General features: G+C 41.0%; 2 protein-coding genes and 1 long non-coding RNA gene across 3 annotated transcripts in view; 2 read left to right on the top strand and 1 right to left on the bottom strand.

Moving 5' to 3' along the window:
• Positions 1-1,335: 1,335 nt before the first annotated feature.
• LOC111946421 lies at positions 1,336-6,948 on the top strand. Its single transcript, XR_002872140.1, has 2 exons — positions 1,336-1,592; positions 5,636-6,948. It is a non-coding gene; the product is annotated as an uncharacterized LOC111946421 (long non-coding RNA).
• Positions 6,949-7,947: 999 nt separating this feature from the next.
• Positions 7,948-18,899, top strand: dhx8 (DEAH-box helicase 8). Its single transcript, XM_023949422.1, has 23 exons — positions 7,948-8,119; positions 8,635-8,720; positions 8,807-8,879; positions 9,021-9,112; positions 9,206-9,312; positions 10,232-10,588; positions 10,698-10,842; positions 10,937-11,140; positions 11,370-11,457; positions 11,552-11,649; positions 12,388-12,535; positions 12,920-13,101; positions 13,181-13,375; positions 14,604-14,789; positions 14,857-15,067; positions 15,515-15,696; positions 16,157-16,297; positions 16,377-16,532; positions 16,620-16,757; positions 16,972-17,100; positions 17,422-17,618; positions 17,695-17,874; positions 17,957-18,899. Exons 1-23 carry the CDS (start codon positions 8,011-8,013, stop codon positions 18,174-18,176), a joined length of 3,624 nt encoding a protein of 1,207 aa, XP_023805190.1. The 5' UTR covers positions 7,948-8,010; the 3' UTR covers positions 18,177-18,899.
• A 540-nt stretch (positions 18,900-19,439) lies between these two features.
• Positions 19,440-21,884, bottom strand: part of etv4 (ETS variant 4) — a 38,839-nt gene continuing 36,394 nt past the window's right edge. The window contains exons 11-12 of the mRNA XM_004080637.3: positions 21,478-21,579; positions 19,440-19,954 (exon numbers count right to left, since the gene is read on the bottom strand). Of these exons, the coding sequence (XP_004080685.1) occupies positions 19,727-19,954; positions 21,478-21,579 (330 nt within the window). The 3' untranslated portion in view covers positions 19,440-19,726. The remainder of the gene's footprint in view (positions 19,955-21,477; positions 21,580-21,884) is intronic.

The raw sequence follows: 21,884 nt of genomic DNA, 5'->3' as shown, positions 1-21,884 counted from the left end.
GGATTAGGGGAAGGAACAAACAAGAGACAATAAGGATGTCATAGCATGACCAATAATAAAAAAGTATCAGGAGTACTAAACACAGGAATCTTCTGCATCTCAGCGTTTGGTTTTCTATTTTATACACAGGCAGGAAATGTAGGTGAAAAAAAATGTATTTTAATATTTTAAAAAGATATACTGAGGGGGAAAAACACCAAATGAAGAGTTTCTATAAAATAATTAAATATAACTCTGAATTAGTTATATATTTTTAAAATTAGTCTACAGTTTGTCAAATGAGAAAACAGTTCAAATTAAATAGGTGGAAACAACAGACTATATAATATTTTATATGTTTAAAACACATCTAATGAAAGGCTGTTGGTTTTTATATTCTCATTTAACTTTCCAAAAAATTTTTCCTGTTATTTCATCTTTTTTTATTTTACTTAAAAGTACAAGTGTAAATGTATCTTATTATTTTTTGAAGTACAAATAAAGATGTTTTTAACCTCTTTTTCAATTTATAAACATGTATGTATCAAGATCAGGAAGTAGTTTTCTTACAAGCATAGCCTTTTCTTTTGTATTTTGCCAACACTTGTGCAGAAAGCGCAACAAAACGTGTCACATTTAGATTTCAAAGTGACCAAGGAGCCAGAGTCAGCTGATAGTTTTCATTTCATTTGTTTTATTTTAAGTAAAAAAATACCTATTTAATAATTGTGAGGGAAATAAACAGGTGGAAGCAAAACCAACTATTTTCAATCTGAGAGCACAGAAAAAACAAAGAATTAGCGAAATGGAGACTCACAAGGACAATTGAACCAAAAACTCAACCCAAGGAAGAGTAACTGAAAGGAAGTAAAGTCGCAAAAACTTCGGATGAAAAATCTGATTTTCAGAATTTAATGATTAGAAGTAAAACAAAAAGATCTATATACACAGGAACTCTCCCCTCGTTTCTTTTGGGAAAACATGTCCTAGTGTTGTATGGATGTTTGTAAAGGTAATATTTTGCAGGGAGTTAGATTAGCTGGACTGAGTTAGATCTGCTGTTATATCTTTCTTAGAAAAACAAAAAAACAAAGGGAGAGAAAATGAAATTTCTAGAATTTCTTGACCTTAACAGGCTCCTAATATCCTAAAATGAAGCCTAACAGAGTTGGGGGTGTTTTACTATCCGTGCAGGACAGGCTCACCTTCCTTGGGAGGAGCATGTTTGCATAATTGAAGAGGGGTGTTCTTTACAGTAGCATGCAGCTGCTGTGAAAACGCAGTGGGCTGAAGTAATGGCTAAATGAGGAATAAACAACATTTGTCTGCTCAAATCAGTGTCAAAGAAGAAGAAACGGCCCAGCGCCACATGTCACAGCACGTCCTGTCTGACTTATTGACAAATAAACTCACATGTCCCACTTTGAGCAGAGTGGGTTTCCAGTTTAAGTGGGACAACAGTGGAGTTGAGTGACTTTTCCAAGGAAAAAAACAATCAAGTCAACAGATCGACTGAAATTTTAATGCGGGGTCCTTCCTGAACAAATATGTGAGCTGTGAAAGCCGGACGTGTAAAGGAGGATGTAGGGCACAGGGCTGAGACGGGCTCACAGGTTAAACGAGGTCATTCAGTTTGAAAGTTCATCTCCATCTGGTGGTTGAATGGAAAAGCTAAAAACAGCGACAGAACAAGAAGTGTCCAACTGCACCAATCAAAGTTTTTCCCAAAGGATTAGAAATGTTTGCTTCCTCTTCTTGTGTCGCTTTGTGTTCATGCCAGCTGTTTGTGTCAGGGTTGGTGGAAAACCAAAAAGCAGAGGCAAGGTCACACAAAAAAGAATCAAATAAAAAGCAAAGAAAAATATAAACACTAAAGGGAATGTGGTGGAGACAGCAGCATCTGAAACTTTGTTTTGGTGCGTATTCTGACTCTGGAAAATTTCAAAACAGGTACAAAGACTTTCTGCACACCCCTCTTCTGAGTTTCCTGATCCCAAATATTGCCTCAGTCACATGCACCTTATAGGTGATGATGGTTTTAGGGTTGTCAGAGAGTCGTGTCTAGCAGTTCCTATTCGACAATTCCAGCCACCATAAGGGAAGTCATAAAAATGGAAGGTACCATTGTTGTGCATGTGGTAAGTGTATTGTGAAGTATTTGTAAGGAAAATGTAAGTTACACGCACCCATGACATACAGCTGATGCTGTTGTAATGCTGCACTTTAGTCGTTAGTAAGGTGCAAGAACTGACTGCATGCAAATGCTGCACCCACGGGGTTTGCACATGATACACAAACCATGGTCTATTTATCTTATTTTTTCATTTTTAAAGCTATGTCCACACCAAACATGCAAGGTGTGTTTAGCCCATGGTGTCTTTACTGGATTAGCAGGAAAAGACATCTTCTTCTTCTGCTACTGTTTACTAGCTCATGTGTGCCACCTACAGTTGAGGAGTCTTGGGGCTGTATTGTTAAAGTGTTGCAAATCTTGTGAATGTTGCTCCAGGCATTTTCTTTCACAGTTCTGTTGCGATATAATGAAAGACTTGGTGTCATGTAATTCCAGTTGGGCACAAAGGGACGTCATCTAAACATTACTACCAAAAGGCCCTGACTGGTCAAAGTTTAACCTGATTCAACTTTTAACGTGTATTCAACTGCCACGCGTTTTGTACGTAGAGCCAGAAAATTGTCTTAAAAATATGTGAGTTTTGAATGCGCAAGCCTAAAACTGCATCTTTACACAGACTTTTCCTTTGACGTGTTTGCTTGAACGCGCCTTGCCGAGGTCGGTGGGAGCGTAGCTTAACATCCAGGCTGCACTCAAGGGAAGCACAAGGAGTGCACACCTTTCACCTGAACGGCACTAAGGGGCTCCTTGCGTAGTGTGCAGGATTTGGGGGGATTAAAAACAAAAAAATCCACATGACACGTCTGCATCTCACCCGCTTCACTCGTACTTATCCTTATTTGTTGTTTACCTGTCGCCTGCAGCATGCCTGTTGAAAAAACGGGAATGAAGGTTTTTGCTCCAAAAGCTCACTGAGTGGTCTACACCCTTGTATCTGCTGTGGGTCACCTGCGTGCCCAGTACAGGATTACCCAATTTTTGCCCACAGACAGCCTGTGTCCAGCTATGACTAAAGCATTATGACAGAATGGAGTCTGAGACTGGCCAATGCATGCACTTTAGAGATTCTGCCTGGCAGCAAACCTGTCTAGACAACTACCATCTGTGCCACAACCTCCTTTTTTTAGGCTTTGCTTTTGCTGCCAGTGCAAACATGTTCAGACATTGGGAGCAGATCTTCAAAAAAAGTTCCTTGACATGGATTTGATAGGCTTTCCTCTGACATAAAAACAAAACAAACATCACGGGTCATTTAGTTTGGAAAGTGGGATCTGAAAGGGTGAATTATGAAAACAAAAATGCATCAAGAATTCAAAGGCAACTGACATATCTATGTCCATATTCACAAATATCCCTGACACAAGGGTCAATCAGCTATGACTTGTTTTGATCGCTGCTACCACAGTCTACAATACCATCAGTGTCTACACAAAGTATTTAAGGATTACTTACAGTTCTTTGTGCCTCCCTCCTAATCATGTCTGTATTGCACTTCTGTTGTAACCAGATCTGCTTTTTCTCATGTGGTATACCAGAAGTGATCAATTATGAGAAAAACTTGCCTGATAATCCCCAGATTAGCTGCTGTTTGCTTGTTTGTCTTGCACTACAATCTCTTTCTATGATAGATCTAATTCACGTCCTTCTGATGGTGATTAATTTTTCCTCAACCGATTTTCAAACCAAAGACACCCAAAACACTCTTAGTTACAAAGTTGAACCGCTTTGATCTAAAAACGTTGGGATTATTAGCCTTCCTGCTTAGTGACATCAGAGCTTTTAAAAAAAGATTAAGCTATCTCAAAACATAATCTTAATCATCAAATATAATTAATTATGTTTAACATGTTTTTACAGGTGTTTTAGTTGTTTCTCCAAAGATGTTAATGTGGGAGTTGCACCTTCAGATAAAATAAAAGCATTTCAATGGGCCTTTTAGATGAACGTTTACTTCGTAATCTTCATGGTTAGGAAACCATCAGCAGCTCTTAAACAGGTCAGCTGACATGATGGGTAGACAGTATTCTGTCTGGTCCTCTTAAAAACCTTTTGTCCTTGAGAAACCTTGGATCATTTTACATAAGAAGTGTGATCACAAGAATTCTGACACTTTAATCATTGGAAGCAATAAATCAGGATAACTTGCCTGCATGGCATCATCATGTTTGGTGACATATTGTTTGGAGAGAGCAGACGATGCAAATATGACCTGGATATGTGAGAATCTGGAGTTTCATTTATTTATTCACAGGCTTTTACCAATGATAATCCCATATGAGAGTGTTTCTTTGTCTCACAGTCCGGTCAACAGCAGAGACCCATATCTGTGTCAGATTTATAAAAAGTACAAATTGCTGACATTACTTTAAATTAAAATCCTAATCCATTGGTTTTCAATTTATTTTAAAAGCATTCCCAGTGGTCTTTTTAATTATGATTTTGCCATTTTAGCCAATTGCAAAAAACCTGTGTCGTTTTCTGGGACAGTTTCTGCAGAATTGTGGATGGGACTGTTGCCACAGAGCAACTCCATGTCCATCACCCATCTGTATACACACTCTTTCACTATAATTTACAGCCCCTTACAACCCCAACCGAACACTAACGATGCAACAAAAATGGCAAGCAATATTGGAGCTATTCAGCCGTGGAGTTTTTAACCAGACTCCGGCTCAGACGAGGAAAAGTACGACGTTCTAGGATCTATTTGTCTACAAGTGGATGCATAGGAATGGAGCAGAGCAGGAAGCCTGTGGCTCACTCAGCATATTTTTTTACCTTTTTACATTTAAGTCTTCCTGATTCAGAATTTGAATAAAGAAATATGCAGAAATGCAACTTTGAATTTAGGGTGGATTCAGACTGGTCACATTTGGCTCTCTTAAAGTAAAGCAGAGTTTGTTTCCCCCGACAATCTGGAATAAACTTTCAGTCTGAATACACCCAAGCGGACTCTGGTCCAGGACCAAGAACCGCTCACTGACCCATGTTTCGAGGTGAGCTTCGGTTCACTCTTAGATTTCCTAAGTCTGAATGGGCTCTGTGCTCGGAGCAGAACAACTAATCCAAAATGGCAACCGCAGCCAGGCATTGCATGATGTAAACAGAGTAACGGAGCAGCAGTAAGACACACCAACTCATTGAAATGTGGTTGGATGAAAGCAGGCTCATTAAAACAACTTTTAACATGATACACATTGCCTCTAACACAATCCAAATAATCTACATGTCCTAAAAACGTATCAATGTACCTTCTTAGCAATTAAAAGTAAAATGCCATAAGAACATATTACAAATACCTATTATACTAGTGGGCCTTTTAAGTCATTCCAACAGTCATTTATTTAGCAAACAACACAAAAAATGCCTCTCCATGGATAAAACTCTTAACTGAAGATAAATGCAGTTATCATTGATTTTGTTGGTCATGAAGCTGACAGACTTTGCACCTCCAGAGTCAGCAAAAACATGAAACTGTTGCATAACTCTTCTTCTTGTTTTCCTCTTGGCTTTTCCCTTTAGGGGTCACCACAGTGAATGAGGTTCCTCCATCTGACCCTGCCTTCAGCGTCCTCTACTCTAACACCAACTACCTTCATGTCATGAAAATGTTACATAAATCTAAGACACAACAATAAAATCAAAGGATCTGTTTTAGCAATGGGTCCAAACTGAACCACCTCTTTCTTTGTAGAGTGAAGATGTGAATTGATTTTTCATTTTTTAAGCTTATGTTGTAGGAAGACACTGTACAGGGGCGTAGTGGTTTGCGCTCTCTACTCACAGATTGATTGATGACACTAAATTGCCCCTAGATGTGTGTGAGTTTGAGTGTGGGGCCTTACAGCAGAGGGTGTCCTTTTCCCAAAAGTTGATGGGTTAGATCCAGCGACCCTGTGACCCCAAAAGGGATCAACCAGGTTCTGAAAATGAATGGATGAATGTTGTTGGAAGGCTAACTGCTACCCCTCAATTTAGCAAGTGGATATCAGCTGTGATCTGGCTAGTGCAGCTTTCCCACTAACCAATCCCTCAGCAGCTGTTTGGTTCCTGCTCCTCATGCCTCTTTCTCTCTCTGCTGTGTCTTCCTTACTCTTTGCGCTCACTGCTCTGTCACAGCTTGGAATTTTCCAGTCTGCAGCAGGAGACCATTGCAGCCAGCTGGGCTGTCAATTGTAATTTATGCTCAACTCTCACACTGTTTGCACACACTCCTATTCTCCCAGCCAGCTTTTTTTGGTGTGTGTTTTTGCACAGCGATAGACTCATGTGGACTAGCAAGACACCTCACAGTGCGCTTAGCATGTTTAGCTCTGTGCACCCTGCAGCAGATCCCATCATCCTGAAGGCACTGTGTACATTAAAGCTCTGCTAAAACAACCAAAGGAAGCTTGGTGCACAGGGTTGGTTATTTGGGCAGTCCAGCAGAAGTGCGGATCCACACTGTGGGCCTCAGCAACCTTCTACACTTTCACTGCTTTTCCACATAGACTCTCATCTCATGCAGTCTTTGGAATTTGCTCCAAAAGAAACAAACTTGTCTTTTATGTCTGTCTTTCTTTCGTTCCCTGTTTTGTTTCATTTAATCTCACAGCTGAAATCCTCCGAGGGCACACATGTACATGTAACATGTGATCTGTACACATCCGAGGTTTGTAACTGTTAGCGACACATTTCCCAGCTTCAGCTCAGAGTATGTTAGGCCTGCAGAAGTATTTTAGATTTATCTATTAAAAGTGATCTTCACTCCAGATGCAATATGGATTTATAAAAGCCCTTAATCTGTTTTCCTTTCAATATTTTTTCTACTGAATAAATCATTATAACTATGTGAACCCAGGCTGATATTTGTGCCGTGTTCAGTACAATCCAAGGTCAGAGCAGCTATTTCCCAAAGGTTTTCATGGCTGACCGGCATTATTGAGATGCTGATTTGAGTTCTGCCCACACTGTCAAGGATATCAGTTCCTGGTTTAGAGAGCCTGGTATCCCTGAAACTGATTAAGACTCACCTGACCTAAATCCTGTAAATGTTCGGGGCTATAAAAAATAGGAAGATATGAGATACCAGATGTTCAACAACACAGAAGAGCTGAAGACCATGGTTAGAGCAATCTAAGCATCCATACAATCTCATTAGAGGGATCAACGTTATGCAGAATTGCCACTGTAATTGATCAAATGCAAGTCCCTGGCATGCTCAACTTTCTCAACCGTCCAATTTTCTTTTTTAAAAATTTTTATTTTTCTGGTTTGAGATCATTTTCTTTAAAAAAAAAAGCCTCAGAAAAGTAGTTTAGGTGTAATTTCTAGAGTTTTAAACCCATAAAGCCGGATAGCTCTGATGTGTCAAAAAATACAGCATGTGTCAAATTTAAGGTATATTATCATAAGGATAAAAATGTTACTACAATGTGATAGTATACTCAAAGATCTGCTAGTTTACTTTGGCTTGAACCCATCATGGCATCCTGCTTTTGAACCGTCTTTACAAAACCCCAACACTGAAAGTCCACATAAAATTAGAGGAGATAAAGCAGATAAAAGCATTCTTTTAAAGCAAGTAGAGAAATAACATATACTAATATATAAAGTTAAACTTATTATTTCACTGAATATCTCGTAAAGAATATTTGCCATAGAAAAAAACTATACTTTCAGCAGTTAAATTTACTCTTCAGGTGGGTTTATTTTTATTTTTTTCACTATTCTATTTTTACCACTTTCCTTAACTTTTAATGGGTTTTATTTATCGAAGCTTTGGCGCCATCGTGTAGCAGGAAATGATAAGCTACCAAATCCCCAGGATCGTATTTCCGTTTACTCCGGAAGTGATTAAATATCTAACCTGTCCGCTGTCTGCTACGATCTCTGAACAAAAACAAGGCTCGTGGAGGATGGCAGACATTGGGTTAGAAGAGCTGTCGCAGCTCGAATACTTGTCTTTAGTGTCCAAGGTTTGCACGGAGCTCGACAATCATTTAGGAATAAACGACAAGGATTTAGGTGAGTGTTTTTTTCTCACTCCGAATTGTTTAAAAACATCTAGTTAGCTTTTGCTAGGCTAACTAGCTGTTATGTGGCTGTAAACAAACTAAAGCGTATCCCAATGTTTATTCCTTGTTAAAGAATACAAACAACAGTTAAACATGTTAAGAATACTGTTACCGTCATGCGCGCATGACCTAGCTTACGTATTGAATATTCGTTTATTTTAAAATACGTTTCTAGCTATGTAGTTAGCTTGTTTCTTTTCAGCAGCAGGCACGCAGTGGCATATTGAATAGTTTTTATTTTTAATTGATCGAAAAACAGTAATGTCAATGTTTAAGTCTATGAACAAATTACAGATCACATCAAAGACTCCCGTAGAAAGCAACAACTAATATCTTTCAATAAGCCTTCATTGGATTAATCATTTTTAGATATTCATAAATTGATATAACGTTTTCATTAATCCAGTAAATTTGCAGGTCTTTTTTTGTGTTTGTTGAAAAAACCTTCTGTTTCTCATTTCCCAGCTGAGTTCGTCATCAGCCTCGCTGAGAAACAACCAGCCTTTGATGGATTCAAAGCTGTTTTACTTGAAAATGGAGCCGAGTTCACAGTAAGTCCACTTCCAGCCGCTGACCTGTGACCCGTTCTCCGGTGGCTCCTGTTGAAAACCGCCTCGTTTTGCTGTTTGATTTTCAGGATTCTCTCATCAGCAACTTGCTCAGACTCATTCAGACGATGCAACCTCCATCCAAAGCATCAATGAGTAAAGGTATGTTGATGCTGAGGAACATTTTCTCCTGATTTAACAGCTAATATGCATATTTATACCAAACATAGTTCAGATCAGTCATCCATAAATAGTGATTTTGTTTGCTTCTCGTTTAAACTAAGCAAGTGTTATCTCTTTCAGTCTCAGAAGCATCTGTCAAACCCAAATCAGAGAAAGACAGGCTAAAGGAGATGTTCCCCGCACTCTGTAGACCCGATGATCCTGTACCAAAAGTAAGTTGGGAAAGGATTTTATCACTTTATTTATTCATTTTTTAATGAAAAAATGCTGACATTTGACTTTTTTTTGGTGTTTGAATACTTTAGCAACACCTGGATGAGGACGATGTCAAAGTAGCAGCTGATGCGATGAAAGAGCTTGAGATGTTTATGCCCAGCGTGAGTGGGGCAGAGTCCAAGGGGGGCAAGACAAAGTAAGACTTTGATTTTTGTAGAATAAAATCATTTGTATAGAAGTTTGTTTTATTGTGTAAAATGGAAACAGTAAACAGTGTGACCACAGATTCTTAAAAGGTCTTTTAAGTCCCAGTCTGATCCTCTTTTGATATAGTTTCAAAGCGTTCCCAGTAGTTTTCTAATTATGATGATGATATTTTTAGCCAAAATCCAAAAATCTGTGTCATATGAGGACTTAGTTTGTGCAGAGCAGCAGGAGTTCATTAGAAATTTAACTCTGAGTTGTGGGCTGAAACTGTTGGCACTGAGCAAGCCCGCCCCCACTCTTCGTCACCCATCTATTGGAGCTATCCAGTTTTGGGCCAGAAACCAGCTCCGACGAGGATCTAGTCGTCCACCAGGGAATGTAGCAGAATGGAGCGGAGCATGGGGCTTGTTGCTCGCCGCAGTGGCTTTTACGTGACACCTAAAATCATCAGTTAACCGCAATCCCACACCGTCACAGCTCTAGTTCTGAATTTCATAGGGCTCAGTCTGGTACATTTTCGGTATTTTTTCAGTATAAAAAAGCCAGAAAAAGATTTCTTTGCAAAATGCATTTATTGGTTTTATGTAACAATAAATAAAAATTGACCAATGTAGGTGATTGCTTTATAAAATAAGAAAAATTATTAGCTGTCAGGAACCAAAAACTTTGAATATTTTACACTGGGTTGGAAAAAATTAAAAACATTTTAACTTGCACATTTTTTTTTTGCTTGTAGACCCGATTTTTACATTCGGGTGATGCTGTTTTAAGTGTGTTTACAGATTCGATGTGTTACATACACTATGAACTGCAATGACATGATTCTGACCGTGGTTGGAAAACGCTGACTGGGGAGATCCTCTCCAGGGTAGAATGTACTTTGAGTTTCTTGCAATTATGTATCTTAGGTCGGATAAAAGCAGGCATCGCAGCAGAAGTAGAAGCAGAGACAGACACAGAGACCGAGACCGAGCCAGGGATCGAGATAGAGACAAGAAGCGGCGCCATCGTTCTCGATCTCGATCCAGATCTCGCTCCAGAGATCGCCACAGAGATAGAGACCGAGGCAAACGAAGGGAGAAGTCCTCCCGCTGGGGTGACCGTTCCCCCAGTCCCCGAAAGGAGCAGGACAGGGATGGAGACCGCTGGAAGGACAAACATGTGGACCGCCCCCCTCCAGAGGAACCTTCTGTTGGGGACATCTACAATGGCAAGATCACCAGCATCATGCAGTTTGGATGTTTCGTCCAACTGGAGGGATTAAGGTCAGTGTGGGGTTTAAAAAATCAATTACCCTGAATAACTTCAAAGATTTTTCTGACCTTCCTGGTCTGTTGCTCTTGTGCCTTCGTGTTGTGAACTCTTCTGGTTTAGGAAGCGGTGGGAGGGACTAGTCCACATCTCTGAGCTGCGTAGAGAGGGACGAGTCGCCAATGTGGCTGACGTTGTCAGCAAGGGTCAAAGAGTCAAAGTGAAGGTGCTGTCGTTCACAGGCTCAAAGACCAGTCTGAGTATGAAGGTAAATAAAAGATTGACTCATGGCTTCAAGAAAGATTTGACATGTTCTCACCTTTGCAACTCCTAACTTTTATTGATTTATCTGCCTTCGCCAGGATGTGGATCAAGACACAGGAGAAGATCTGAACCCGAACAGAAGGAGGAACGTTGGTCCAGAAGGAGAAGAGGTCTCCATGAGGAACCCTGACCGACCCTCCAACCTGAACCTTGGCCACGCCCCCGAAATGGAACAGGACGACACTCTGGAGCGCAAGAGACTCACAAAGATCTCTGACCCCGAGAAGTGGGAGATCAAACAGGTGTGCTCTAGTTTTACAATTTGAGTGTCTGCTTTTCACAGAGATGACTGCCTCTTTATTTAATTACAAAACGGATATATTTACTGATAACTAATTAATTAATTGGCCTCTAATCTAAATGGCCATCGGTCAAAAAAATTGATGTCATAACCTGTTGAACATTATTCTCTTTTGTGAGGTTTCTTTTGTGGAACTTTTTCCGGTAACAGAACCTTTTGTTGTTAAACAGATGATTGCTGCCAATGTGTTGTCCAAAGAAGAATTCCCAGATTTTGATGACGAGACAGGAATCCTGCCTAAAGTTGATGACGAAGAAGGTAAGAAATAGTCGTCCACTTCTATAAATGTTCCGTCTGCTACAAAACCCATAAAGTAGAACTTCATGCAAAGTTTGAATCCACTTTCCTGCAGATGAAGATCTGGAGATCGAGCTGGTGGAGGAGGAACCCCCATTTCTGAGAGGACACACCAAACAGAGCATGGACATGAGTCCTGTTAAGATCGTCAAGGTAAACTCAATTCCCTGTCGCTTCAGACTGAATAACAACAGTTCTGACTGAACTCAACAGCTAAATGTCGTAAATGTCATCTTGTTGGAACAAGCTTTTCTATAAACCTTATAAAGACCCACTCTGATGAAAATGGTGTGTTTGGTGTTTTTAACATGCAGATGGAGGATATATATGAAGAGAATTATGAATCAAATTGAATTTCTGAGTATTTCTCTATTCAAATTGTTGTGAATCAGGAGCAGCCGAAAAACAAGCTGTTTGAAAAAGAGCGTATCTGTGATGTCGAAAATACGCCGGGCGGACCACAAGCAGGGAACCCCAGAGCAACAGGCTCGCCCACAACTCAGCTGAACTTCTATTATGAGTATTGGTAGCTGTTGTCTGAGTGCTGCTGATGTGTGAGTTACTTGAACTCAGACATTTTCTTAGTCAATCCAGTCGGAACAGATGGCAGAGTTCCTGAAAACTGGTTGCCTTAAAACGCTACTTAGTGCTGCAAGATGTTGTGGAAAGAAAACTGACACAAACTCGGTTTTAAAACAAAAGCTGAGCTTTCTCTTCACAAAGGTTGCCTTCTCCGATTGGGAGGTCCCTGCTTGTTAGAAACCCAAAGTAAAAAGAGGCTTTATTTATCCAAAACAGGAGTTTGTAAAAGTTTGTAGAAAAACATCTTTTCATAGGAGCATGTCGTTTTTCTGTCTGAGCTCTGACTCTGGTTCCCCCCCACCCCCCCAGAACCCGGATGGGTCGCTGTCACAGGCCGCCATGATGCAGAGCGCCCTGGCTAAGGAGAGGCGGGAGCTGAAGCAGGCCGCTCGAGAGGCAGAGATGGACTCCATCCCCATGGGGCTGAACAAACATTGGGTCGACCCCCTCCCAGACGGTCAGACCCTTTTTCCACATGCTTCTAAATTCAGCTGCAGAAATTGACACTGAGGAGATATCCCTTAAAAGCTGAGCTTTAACAAGATTCAAACAAACTTTTCTGGTTTAGTCGGCATGTTATTCCGGTTTGAGCTGGAGACTTCCTTGATTCTGGCAGACGAGCCTTCCGGCCCGCCAGCACTGGAGATGGTTATCTGGCTTCCTGCAGCCCCCCTCCCCAGCTGATCTGGCCGGATGAATCATCTTTCCGCGCTCCTGCGTGTCTCCAGTGTTTCCACAGGCCGGCCTCGTCCTGCCTCCGGCGTGCTGACATGTTGCATGTTTGTGCGACAGGGTTTCTATAAAACCATTTACTCGACTGAAGCTCGCTCCTCTTTTACAGTGGACGGGAGGCAAATCGCTGCTAACATGAGGGGCATAGGCATGATGCCCAACGACATCCCAGAGTGGAAGAAGCATGCTTTTGGAGGGAACAAGGCCTCCTATGGGAAGAAGACCCAGCTCTCCATCCTGGAGCAGAGGGAGAGCCTCCCCATTTACAAGCTGAAGGAGCAGCTTGTTCAGGTGCTTCAAAGTGAAACATTTTGACTAAATTAGTACATTTAAGAAAAGAATTCTTCCTAAACTCTCCAATCTCCTATAGGCCGTTCATGATAACCAAATCCTGATCGTCATTGGAGAGACTGGCTCTGGGAAAACCACCCAGATCACCCAGTACCTGGCAGAGGCGGGCTACACGGCCAGAGGAAAGATCGGCTGCACGCAGCCCCGCCGTGTCGCCGCCATGTCGGTGGCTAAGAGGGTCTCTGAGGAGTACGGCTGCTGTTTGGGTCAAGAGGTCAGTCTATTCACTAATATTGTCGGATTTCCAAATACCCGTGGTGGTAGATGTTCCCTGAGATCCTCCACTTGTCATGTGTAGCCGTTGCTTCTTATCGGTTCTTTCATCCACAAAATCTGCTTAAAACATTTATCTGAAAATCTCCCGTGTCGCATTTTTGCTAAATAAGCTTGTTGCCAGTTAGTTTAACTTGGTTACTGAGCAACTCTTTAAAGTCTAAAGATTTTGTAGTCAGCATTTTATTTTATTTCAATATTTTGTCCAAAATTTGAAGATAAGGTCACAATAAATACCAAAAACAATTACATTTAAATGGAATAAATCCTGGACAAGCCCCCAGTTATGTTATGCACCTTTTATCTAAGAGGGCAAGTTATTAGAAAAGAAAAAACAAACAAACAAATTAATCAGCCTTTAGAGGGCCTATCATGCTTTTCTTGAGCCTTTCAGAGTAAACCACATCCAGATACATTATAATGTATTACCTTTGGCAAACTAAAGATGGATTTTTTAAAGGAAAAATTAATTATTTGCAGTTTGTTTTCCTACCTGAAACTAAGACGATGCAATCTCTGAGGCTCCGCCTTTCTCTCCATGTCGGTGCCGCCCATTACGTGACGTCAACCTAGAGTGTCTGCGTTTCGCCCACGAAAACAAAAATACAAATTTTTTCAAAAACAGCTGTGCAAATTGTGCATATAAATGAAAGCGTTTTAGCCGATCACCACTAGCTCCGTGGAGAAAGTGTGTGTGTGTGTGTTAGCCTGTGGGTGGGGCTGGCAATGCAGACTCTTCTTGGAAGGGGCTGTTCTCACTTATCTACCTCACAATGTGGGAACCCGCTTGTTTCCGGGGATTAGGAGGGGCTCAGAGAGTTGATTTTTATAAGGAATACTCAGAAGTGCGTGAATAGATCAAAATAGCGCTTTGAGGTTGTTTATAGTGAGGAATGAACTTTATAAAACACTTAAAGCTAAAAAAAAAAAGGTCTGTTTTGCTTGATACAGGCCCTTTAAACCAACACAACCACATTGGAGTCTGTAGCCACAAAATCTGAGCAGAGACCTTTTCCTGAATTATTTTACTGTTCATTTAAAAGTAAAACAGTCAATAGATTGAAGAAAGTTTGCCTAAAGGAAGTTGATATTTCAAACTAACTTTTTCAGTGGCGCTTTAAAAAAAAAAAGCTTTGGTTCTATTGAGTGTTCCCCTGTGTGCTCTCCAGGTGGGTTACACCATCCGGTTTGAGGACTGCACCAGTCCAGAGACGGTCATCAAGTACATGACAGATGGTATGCTGCTGCGAGAGTGCCTGATAGACTCTGAGCTGGGTCAGTACGCCATCATAATGCTGGACGAGGCCCACGAGAGGACCATCCACACTGACGTTCTCTTTGGCCTCCTCAAGAAGGTTGGAAAGGAAAAACGTTTCTTTTCTATATAAAAGAGAGCTTTTCTGATCAGATCTTTGTATCCAGACGGTACAGAAGCGCACAGACATGAAGCTGATCGTCACCTCAGCCACGCTGGACGCCGTCAAGTTCTCTCAGTACTTCTATGAAGCTCCCATCTTCACCATTCCAGGCAGAACTTATCCAGTAGAGGTTCTTTACACCAAAGAACCTGAGACAGACTATCTGGATGCCAGCCTCATCACTGTCATGCAGATTCATCTGACTGAGCCTCCAGGTCAGTCTGGAAGATCAAAGAAAAGCTGCTCTTCTTCCTGTAAAGACTCTGACCAGAGTCCATTTCAATATTTGTCTTTCCAGCAGATCTGGTATAAATGTTACACAGCTTAAAATAATCGAAACTTATTCAAATCAGCGCTTGTATCCCCCACATTCTCCACCTCTCTTCCTTTTATTCTCTTCCACCCCCCCCCCCCCCCCTTACCCCCCACCTCACATTCTTCCCCTCTCACTCCCCACACACACTAAATGTAACCAACAAATAAAAAAACAAAAAAAAATTACACTCTGGCTTTTCAAAGTTCTATAACCTCTTTTTGTGATAGTAAAACCTGTCCAACACAAAAGGCCTTCAGCTCCAATTTGTTTGTTCAGTTCTTGGACAGAACAAGTTTCAAATGAAAAAACAAACATTTCAACCTCGCCTTGTTCTCTGCCCCCTCAGGTGACATCCTGGTCTTCTTAACGGGACAGGAAGAGATCGACACCGCCTGTGAGATCCTGTATGAGAGAATGAAGTCTCTGGGACCGGATGTTCCTGAACTCATCATTCTGCCGGTTTATTCGGCTTTGCCCAGCGAGATGCAGACCAGGATCTTTGATCCGGCTCCACCCGGCAGCAGGAAGGTGCCTGAACCGTCACCTTTGACCCTCTTTGAACATCTTATTGCTTTTGTTCTTAAGGGAAAAAGATGTTTCCAAAAAAAAACTGCTTCTAAAATATCAAATATTTTAAATGTTTGTCTTAAGAATTCCAACGTTAGAGAAATGTAGTTTACACTAAAATTTCAACATTTTTAGCTTTTAAACCTTATTTTCAAAAGCAGTTTGTTAAAAAAAACGACTTTATCATCAAATATTAATTACCTCCAAATTCAGTTTGTGACAGAAAAACTGTCTTAAAATAAACGAGTGACTGATTGTGCTAACACCTGACATAAATCACATAACCCAGTGTTATTGATTCAGTTTGTTTGCCTCTTTATTGTTTTTGAGGCCGTTTTGACGGCCTTCTTTTGGCCAAATGTTCTAAAGCATTGAACTGATATTTTTCCGAAAAGCATAACTCCTGCTGTTTTTCTGGTAGGTTGTCATCGCCACAAACATCGCAGAAACCTCCCTGACCATTGATGGAATTTATTACGTGGTGGATCCCGGCTTTGTCAAACAAAAAGTCTACAACTCCAAGACCGGCATTGATCAGCTCGTGGTCACTCCCATCTCACAGGTACTAGCGGGATGCTTGCCTCCAGATTCCATCTACTGGTTTAAGGTTTGGAGAGCTAAATCCTGTTAATGGATTTCAGGCTCAGGCCAAGCAGAGAGCGGGTCGTGCCGGCAGAACTGGGCCTGGTAAGTGTTACAGGCTTTACACAGAGAGGGCTTACAGAGACGAGATGCTGACCACCAATGTGCCAGAGATCCAGAGAACCAACCTGGCCAGCACAGTGCTGTCTCTGAAGGTGTGTTCAGCCAGAGTCTGTGATCGCTGACCTTCACTGGGATCCACTTTCTAACAATTCTATCCACACACCTGTTTTATCTGAAAGGCGATGGGCATCAACGACCTTCTGTCCTTCGACTTTATGGATGCTCCCCCCATGGAGACCCTGATCACAGCCATGGAGCAGCTCTACACGCTGGGGGCGCTGGACGACGAGGGTCTGCTGACACGGCTGGGTAGAAGGGTGAGATGTTCCAGCTCAAACCGTTTGGAGAATCCAGTCTTTTTATCTCTGTTTAAGATGTCATGTTTGAATCCTGCAGGGCTAATGCCCTCCAAAATAAAGGTCTGAGCTTCAAAATAAAACAGTAAATGACAGAAATGGACCAACCTGCCTCACCTCTTTCTTGTTTTCTAGACCCTTTACTTACGTTTTTCTGTGACGTGTTGTTTTGCAGATGGCGGAGTTTCCTCTGGAGCCCATGCTCTGCAAGATGCTGATCATGTCGGTCCACCTGGGCTGCAGTGAAGAGATGCTGACCATTGTGTCCATGCTTTCTGTGCAGAACGTCTTCTACAGACCTAAAGTACGCTGCTCGCTGTCTGACATTTAAGTTTGAGTCAACGTGACACACTTTGTTTGTTTCAGCACAACTAGAGATTAGCAGAACGTTTCCTTATTTTATGGATAATCCAGTTTAGGATGAGCAGAGGTCTGTTTTCTAATCCCTGGTGCTCAAACTTGTCTAGATTTGCACCAACCCCCTGAATAAGTGCTTCAAAAGAAACTTCCTGTTTGTTAATCTACAGAATTTAGGCATGTGTTTCCTCTGTTTCTCCTCACAAACATCGAGGGAAAAACATTTATTGGCTGAGACAGAAATGTTAACCTGTTTCTTCTGTCTCAGGACAAGCAGGCACTCGCTGACCAGAAAAAAGCCAAGTTCCACCAGCCTGAAGGTGACCACCTGACCCTGCTGGCTGTCTACAACTCCTGGAAGAACAACAAGTTCTCCAACCCGTGGTGCTACGAGAACTTCATCCAGGCTCGTTCCCTGCGCCGAGCCCAGGATATCCGCAAGCAGATGCTGGGGATCATGGACAGGTGGAGTTTGTTGCACCCGGTTATAAAAATGCAGCAGCCTTCTGTGTTCCTATAATCCTGAGTTTTTCCTCTGCAGGCATAAGCTGGATGTGGTGTCTTGTGGGAAAGCCACGGTCCGAGTTCAGAAAGCCATCTGCAGCGGTTTCTTCAGGAATGCAGCCAAGAAGGATCCTCAGGAGGGCTACAGAACCCTCATAGACCAGCAGGTGGTGTACATCCACCCCTCCAGCGCTCTCTTCAACCGGCAACCTGAGTGGTACGAGTCCGTCTTTGTCCCACGGTTAGGAGGAGCCCTCCACCCGCAACAGTGTGTGATTTCTGCTCCTTCTCGTCTGCAGGGTTGTGTACCATGAGCTGGTGCTGACCACCAAAGAGTACATGCGAGAGGTGACCACCATCGACCCTCGCTGGCTGGTGGAGTTTGCACCCGCCTTCTTCAAAGTGTCGGACCCTACGCGCCTCAGCAAGCAGAAGAAACAGCAGCGCCTGGAGCCGCTCTACAACCGCTACGAGGAGCCCAACGCCTGGAGGATCTCCCGCGCCTTCAGACGCCGCTGATAAACGCTTGGAGCGTCCAGACACTTCTCCTTCTTTCTTTATGTATAAAAATGACCCCTTTTTTTTCCACGTATTCGTAATTTGGAAGCATTTGTTTCCACTCTAACAGGAATTTAAATGTTTTGAAAAACCTGGAGTTGCTCACCTGTCAGAACTAAAAACATGGTTGTTTTTCTGCTGTCATTTGGGAGGAAACTGAGCGCATATGTGGACACCTGAGCCACCTGTAGGTGGTCTTTTGGTTCAAACGGATGAAGCTTTGGCGGCAAAAGTCTGTTTGATGTATTTTGTCCATGAAAAAAGTACTATAGGTGCTCAGTTTGTTTCCAGTAAATGGATCTTCAGTTCTTAAATTGACTTCCAATTTTTTCAAACAGTTTGATGAAATATTGTAAAATGTAAAAAAATAAATGATTTATAATCGGCCACATTTTTTTAACTCCTGTTTTGGAACTTTGTCAAAGAGTGTTATTTTGAAGCACCATGTAAAACAGGAAAAACTACAATTTTTAATCATTACTATGTGAAGCGATTGAGGCTATGAGCAGACAACCAGTAGAAACCAGTTGGAAATCTTTTAACTGATGAAAACATGTCTGTAGGTCGTTAGTGGAGCAAAGATGTGCTTATAAATGTGAATTTATACAATAGTCTTTTCTCACCTTTTTTGTATTGAATTGTACTTCGGCTTTAATGTATGACTGAATAAATCCCCAAAACTGACAAGTTTGCTAAAAATAATGTAATTTTGCTTAAAAAATAATTGTTTTGGTCTATATGGATAAGTGTAAACCTTGTGCTATCCTAGGCACTGCCTAACTGCCTAACATTGGGAGTTGGGTCACCTTTGTCATGGTAGGATAACACTTCAATGTAAGGGTGTGGGTCATCTAAGATAGACCCAACTCGAAATGTTAAAGTGCCTAGGATAGCACAAGGGTTAAATCTATATTTGGAAGATTGACCTTTATGGAACATAATTTTGTTTTTGGATAGTCTAATCCAGAAACGACACCCAGCAACAGTGAAGATATATTGCTACAGTTCTTAATTTTATTTTATTTACATTTTCAGCATAATAATCAGATATAGACTAAATTTAATAATTAAATTTAAACTCCTAAGGCAAACATTAATCATTGGAGACACTAATGTACCACATGTACAAAGGTTTATTGATTTTTGTTAGATGTCATTATCGAAATTTTAAAACCACAGGCAAGTTAAAAGAACTTACAAAAAAATGAAAATTCTGGACTCCAGTTTGAGTATTATTATTATGGATCTTTATTATTAAGCAACCTCTTCAAACACATTCATGTTTAAGTATTGAGTAGGCCTCTGATGTGAGAGGAATGCAGCTCTTAAAAACAAAAAGATCCCTAATGAGATTAATTTAAAAACAAAATCACCATAGCCTTATGTACAAGTGGGCGGGGAGGACATGTGCAAGGGGGGACGCTGGGTTTGTGTAAGATGGATGGTGGGTTGGAACGGCTGGAGGATGTCTGACGTTGGGGGGTGGGGGGGCAGGTGAGAGGTGGTTGGCTTTAGTACATATAGCCTTTGGAGTAGGGCTGGGGGCCCACATTTGGAGGGGCTTGCTCCGGGGGGTAGGTCACTCCCTCATCCAGGTGTGACAGCGGCACCGTGTCCTCCTCGTTGACGTATCGCTCAAACTCGGCCTTCAGGCTGGGCCGCTGATTGTCAGGGAAGGCCATGGAGATGAGAGCCTCAGGCTCGCACACAAACTTGTAAACGTAGCGCTCCCCTGCCACCTATGAAGACCAAGAGACAAAGTCTGAATCTGAAGGATTCACTTTGGACAACTCTTTTCTACAAAAAAACTACTAAATGTCTTGCATTCACAGCTAGAAACATGTTAAGCCTAGCAGTGAAGTACTACAACAGACCACTTATCTTAGTTTTTTACTTATCCAGTTTTTCTCAATTTTCAAATGGATCGCCATCATTTTATGTAGTTTACAAATTATATAATTAGCTTTGAAATGAAGTAACAGTCCTATTTGTTTAATTATTTTTGTGTTATTTTAAAGTACTACTTTATTAACATATTTTATGGGAGGATTATGGATAACGCTTTAAAATAGTTTTTTTTATCATTGCTGAAAACAGTATTTTGAACGTTTTTGTAGCATTTTTCACGTGAGGGACATATAAACAAAATTAAGCCCACAAGTCAGAGGTAAATTTCTAATGAACTGCCACTGCTCTGCAGAAACTCTGCATTTCCAAGGTATTTGGATTTTGACTAAAAACAGCATAATCATAATTAAAAGACCACTGGGAACGCTTTTACAATAGTTTAAAAGATTATCGAAATGAGTCATTAACCAGAAAAGGAATTTAGATGAAACATGATTGAAATCATTACTAAAACTGAAGAGTGTGCATTTACACACTCTTCTGATGAAAGTTGGTCTTTGATAAGGATATATATTTTTTATTTTATTATTTTATTATTGTGGATGCTAAGGCTCCACAATAATATTTCTGAACAAAAATGAGACTGTGGGGAAAAAATCCCCTAAACCTTACAGGAAAAGCTAGGTTGGCTTCTCATAAGTAAGAAAAAAGGGGAAAAAATCAAACAATAAGGCCCTATAAGGCCCACCTGCTTTCACACTAAAAACAGATAAATTTTAAACGTTTGTCTACTTTTGTTTACTTTCAGATATGGTCTTCTTTGGTCACTGAAAAGGACCAAACTTTTAGGAATTATCCGCTCCAATTGCTGCTCAGTTGGGGGCGCTATTTTTGGACAGTTTTCGCTGTGAGAAGTTTATTTCACTCCTTGTGATACACGATGCTTACATCATTTACTCCCTTTACTTCACTTCCACACTTTGGAAGCCCCTGACATTAACCAAGCTCTCTCAGTGGCACATATTTGGATACATTTGATCCGCACCAGAGCTCAGATGACCTTTCACACCTGCCAAAAGAAGCAGACTTTCCAGCCTGCAAACCCTGGTGTGAATCACACCTGCCAGTGTGAATGCACCTTTAGAAATGTATATTATTTTCTTATTATTAATCACACATTTTTTAAGATTAACATACAATCACGACTGAAGTTTCTGAAAAGTTTTAAAGAACATTTTTGAAAATAACGTTTTTTAAAACAAAGGTTTAAGACAAACGCTGGTATTAATGCTTGATAACTCATTTGTAAAGCTGTAATACAAATATTTACGAGCTGCATGACATAAACTGTTAAGAAAGGAGGCGTTGAAATCCTAGGATTTATAAGTCCGAACATTAGATGTGTGTTTTTTACCTTTTGCATGATTCCCTTCTCGTAATAATAGCGCAGAGAGCGACTGAGTTTGTCATAATTCATGGCTGGACGGTTCTTCTGCATGCCCCAGAGCCTGGCAACCTGTGCAAAGAAAACATTATAATGCTTTAGCCATAGAAAGTAGTGATTGTTTCAAATATTTTGAATGACAACTAATATTATTTGGAGTAAACACTGTCAGAGCTGGAGTAAAAAACAAACAAAAAAGAGAGAAAAGTGTTTGCAATTCAAGGCTGTGGCCACTAGGGGTCCTCAAACACAAATAAGGTTTTCCCCCATGTTAATCTTTATATGTGTCAACATGCTGAGGCCAGGGAGGGACTTCACATGTGGATTCACTTATTTTTTATGTCACCCATTACCACTTGAATGCAACCAGAGTCCCT

The sequence above is a fragment of the Oryzias latipes genome, chromosome 19, assembly GCF_002234675.1.
Source record: "Oryzias latipes chromosome 19, ASM223467v1".
NCBI classification, from domain to species: domain Eukaryota; kingdom Metazoa; phylum Chordata; class Actinopteri; order Beloniformes; family Adrianichthyidae; genus Oryzias; species Oryzias latipes.
Note: the sequence above shows the minus strand (reverse complement) of the source record. Positions and strands in the feature narration are given on the sequence as shown.

Coding starts and splice junctions, on each gene's coding strand:
- dhx8 (XM_023949422.1), top strand. CDS start 8,011: ATGGCAGACATTGGGTTAGAAGAGCTGTCGCAGCTCGAATACTTGTCT. Junction 14,790..14,856: donor TCTTTGGCCTCCTCAAGAAG/GTTGGAAAGGAA, acceptor CTTTGTATCCAG/ACGGTACAGAAGCGCACAGA. Junction 16,758..16,971: donor TGACACGGCTGGGTAGAAGG/GTGAGATGTTCC, acceptor GTTGTTTTGCAG/ATGGCGGAGTTTCCTCTGGA.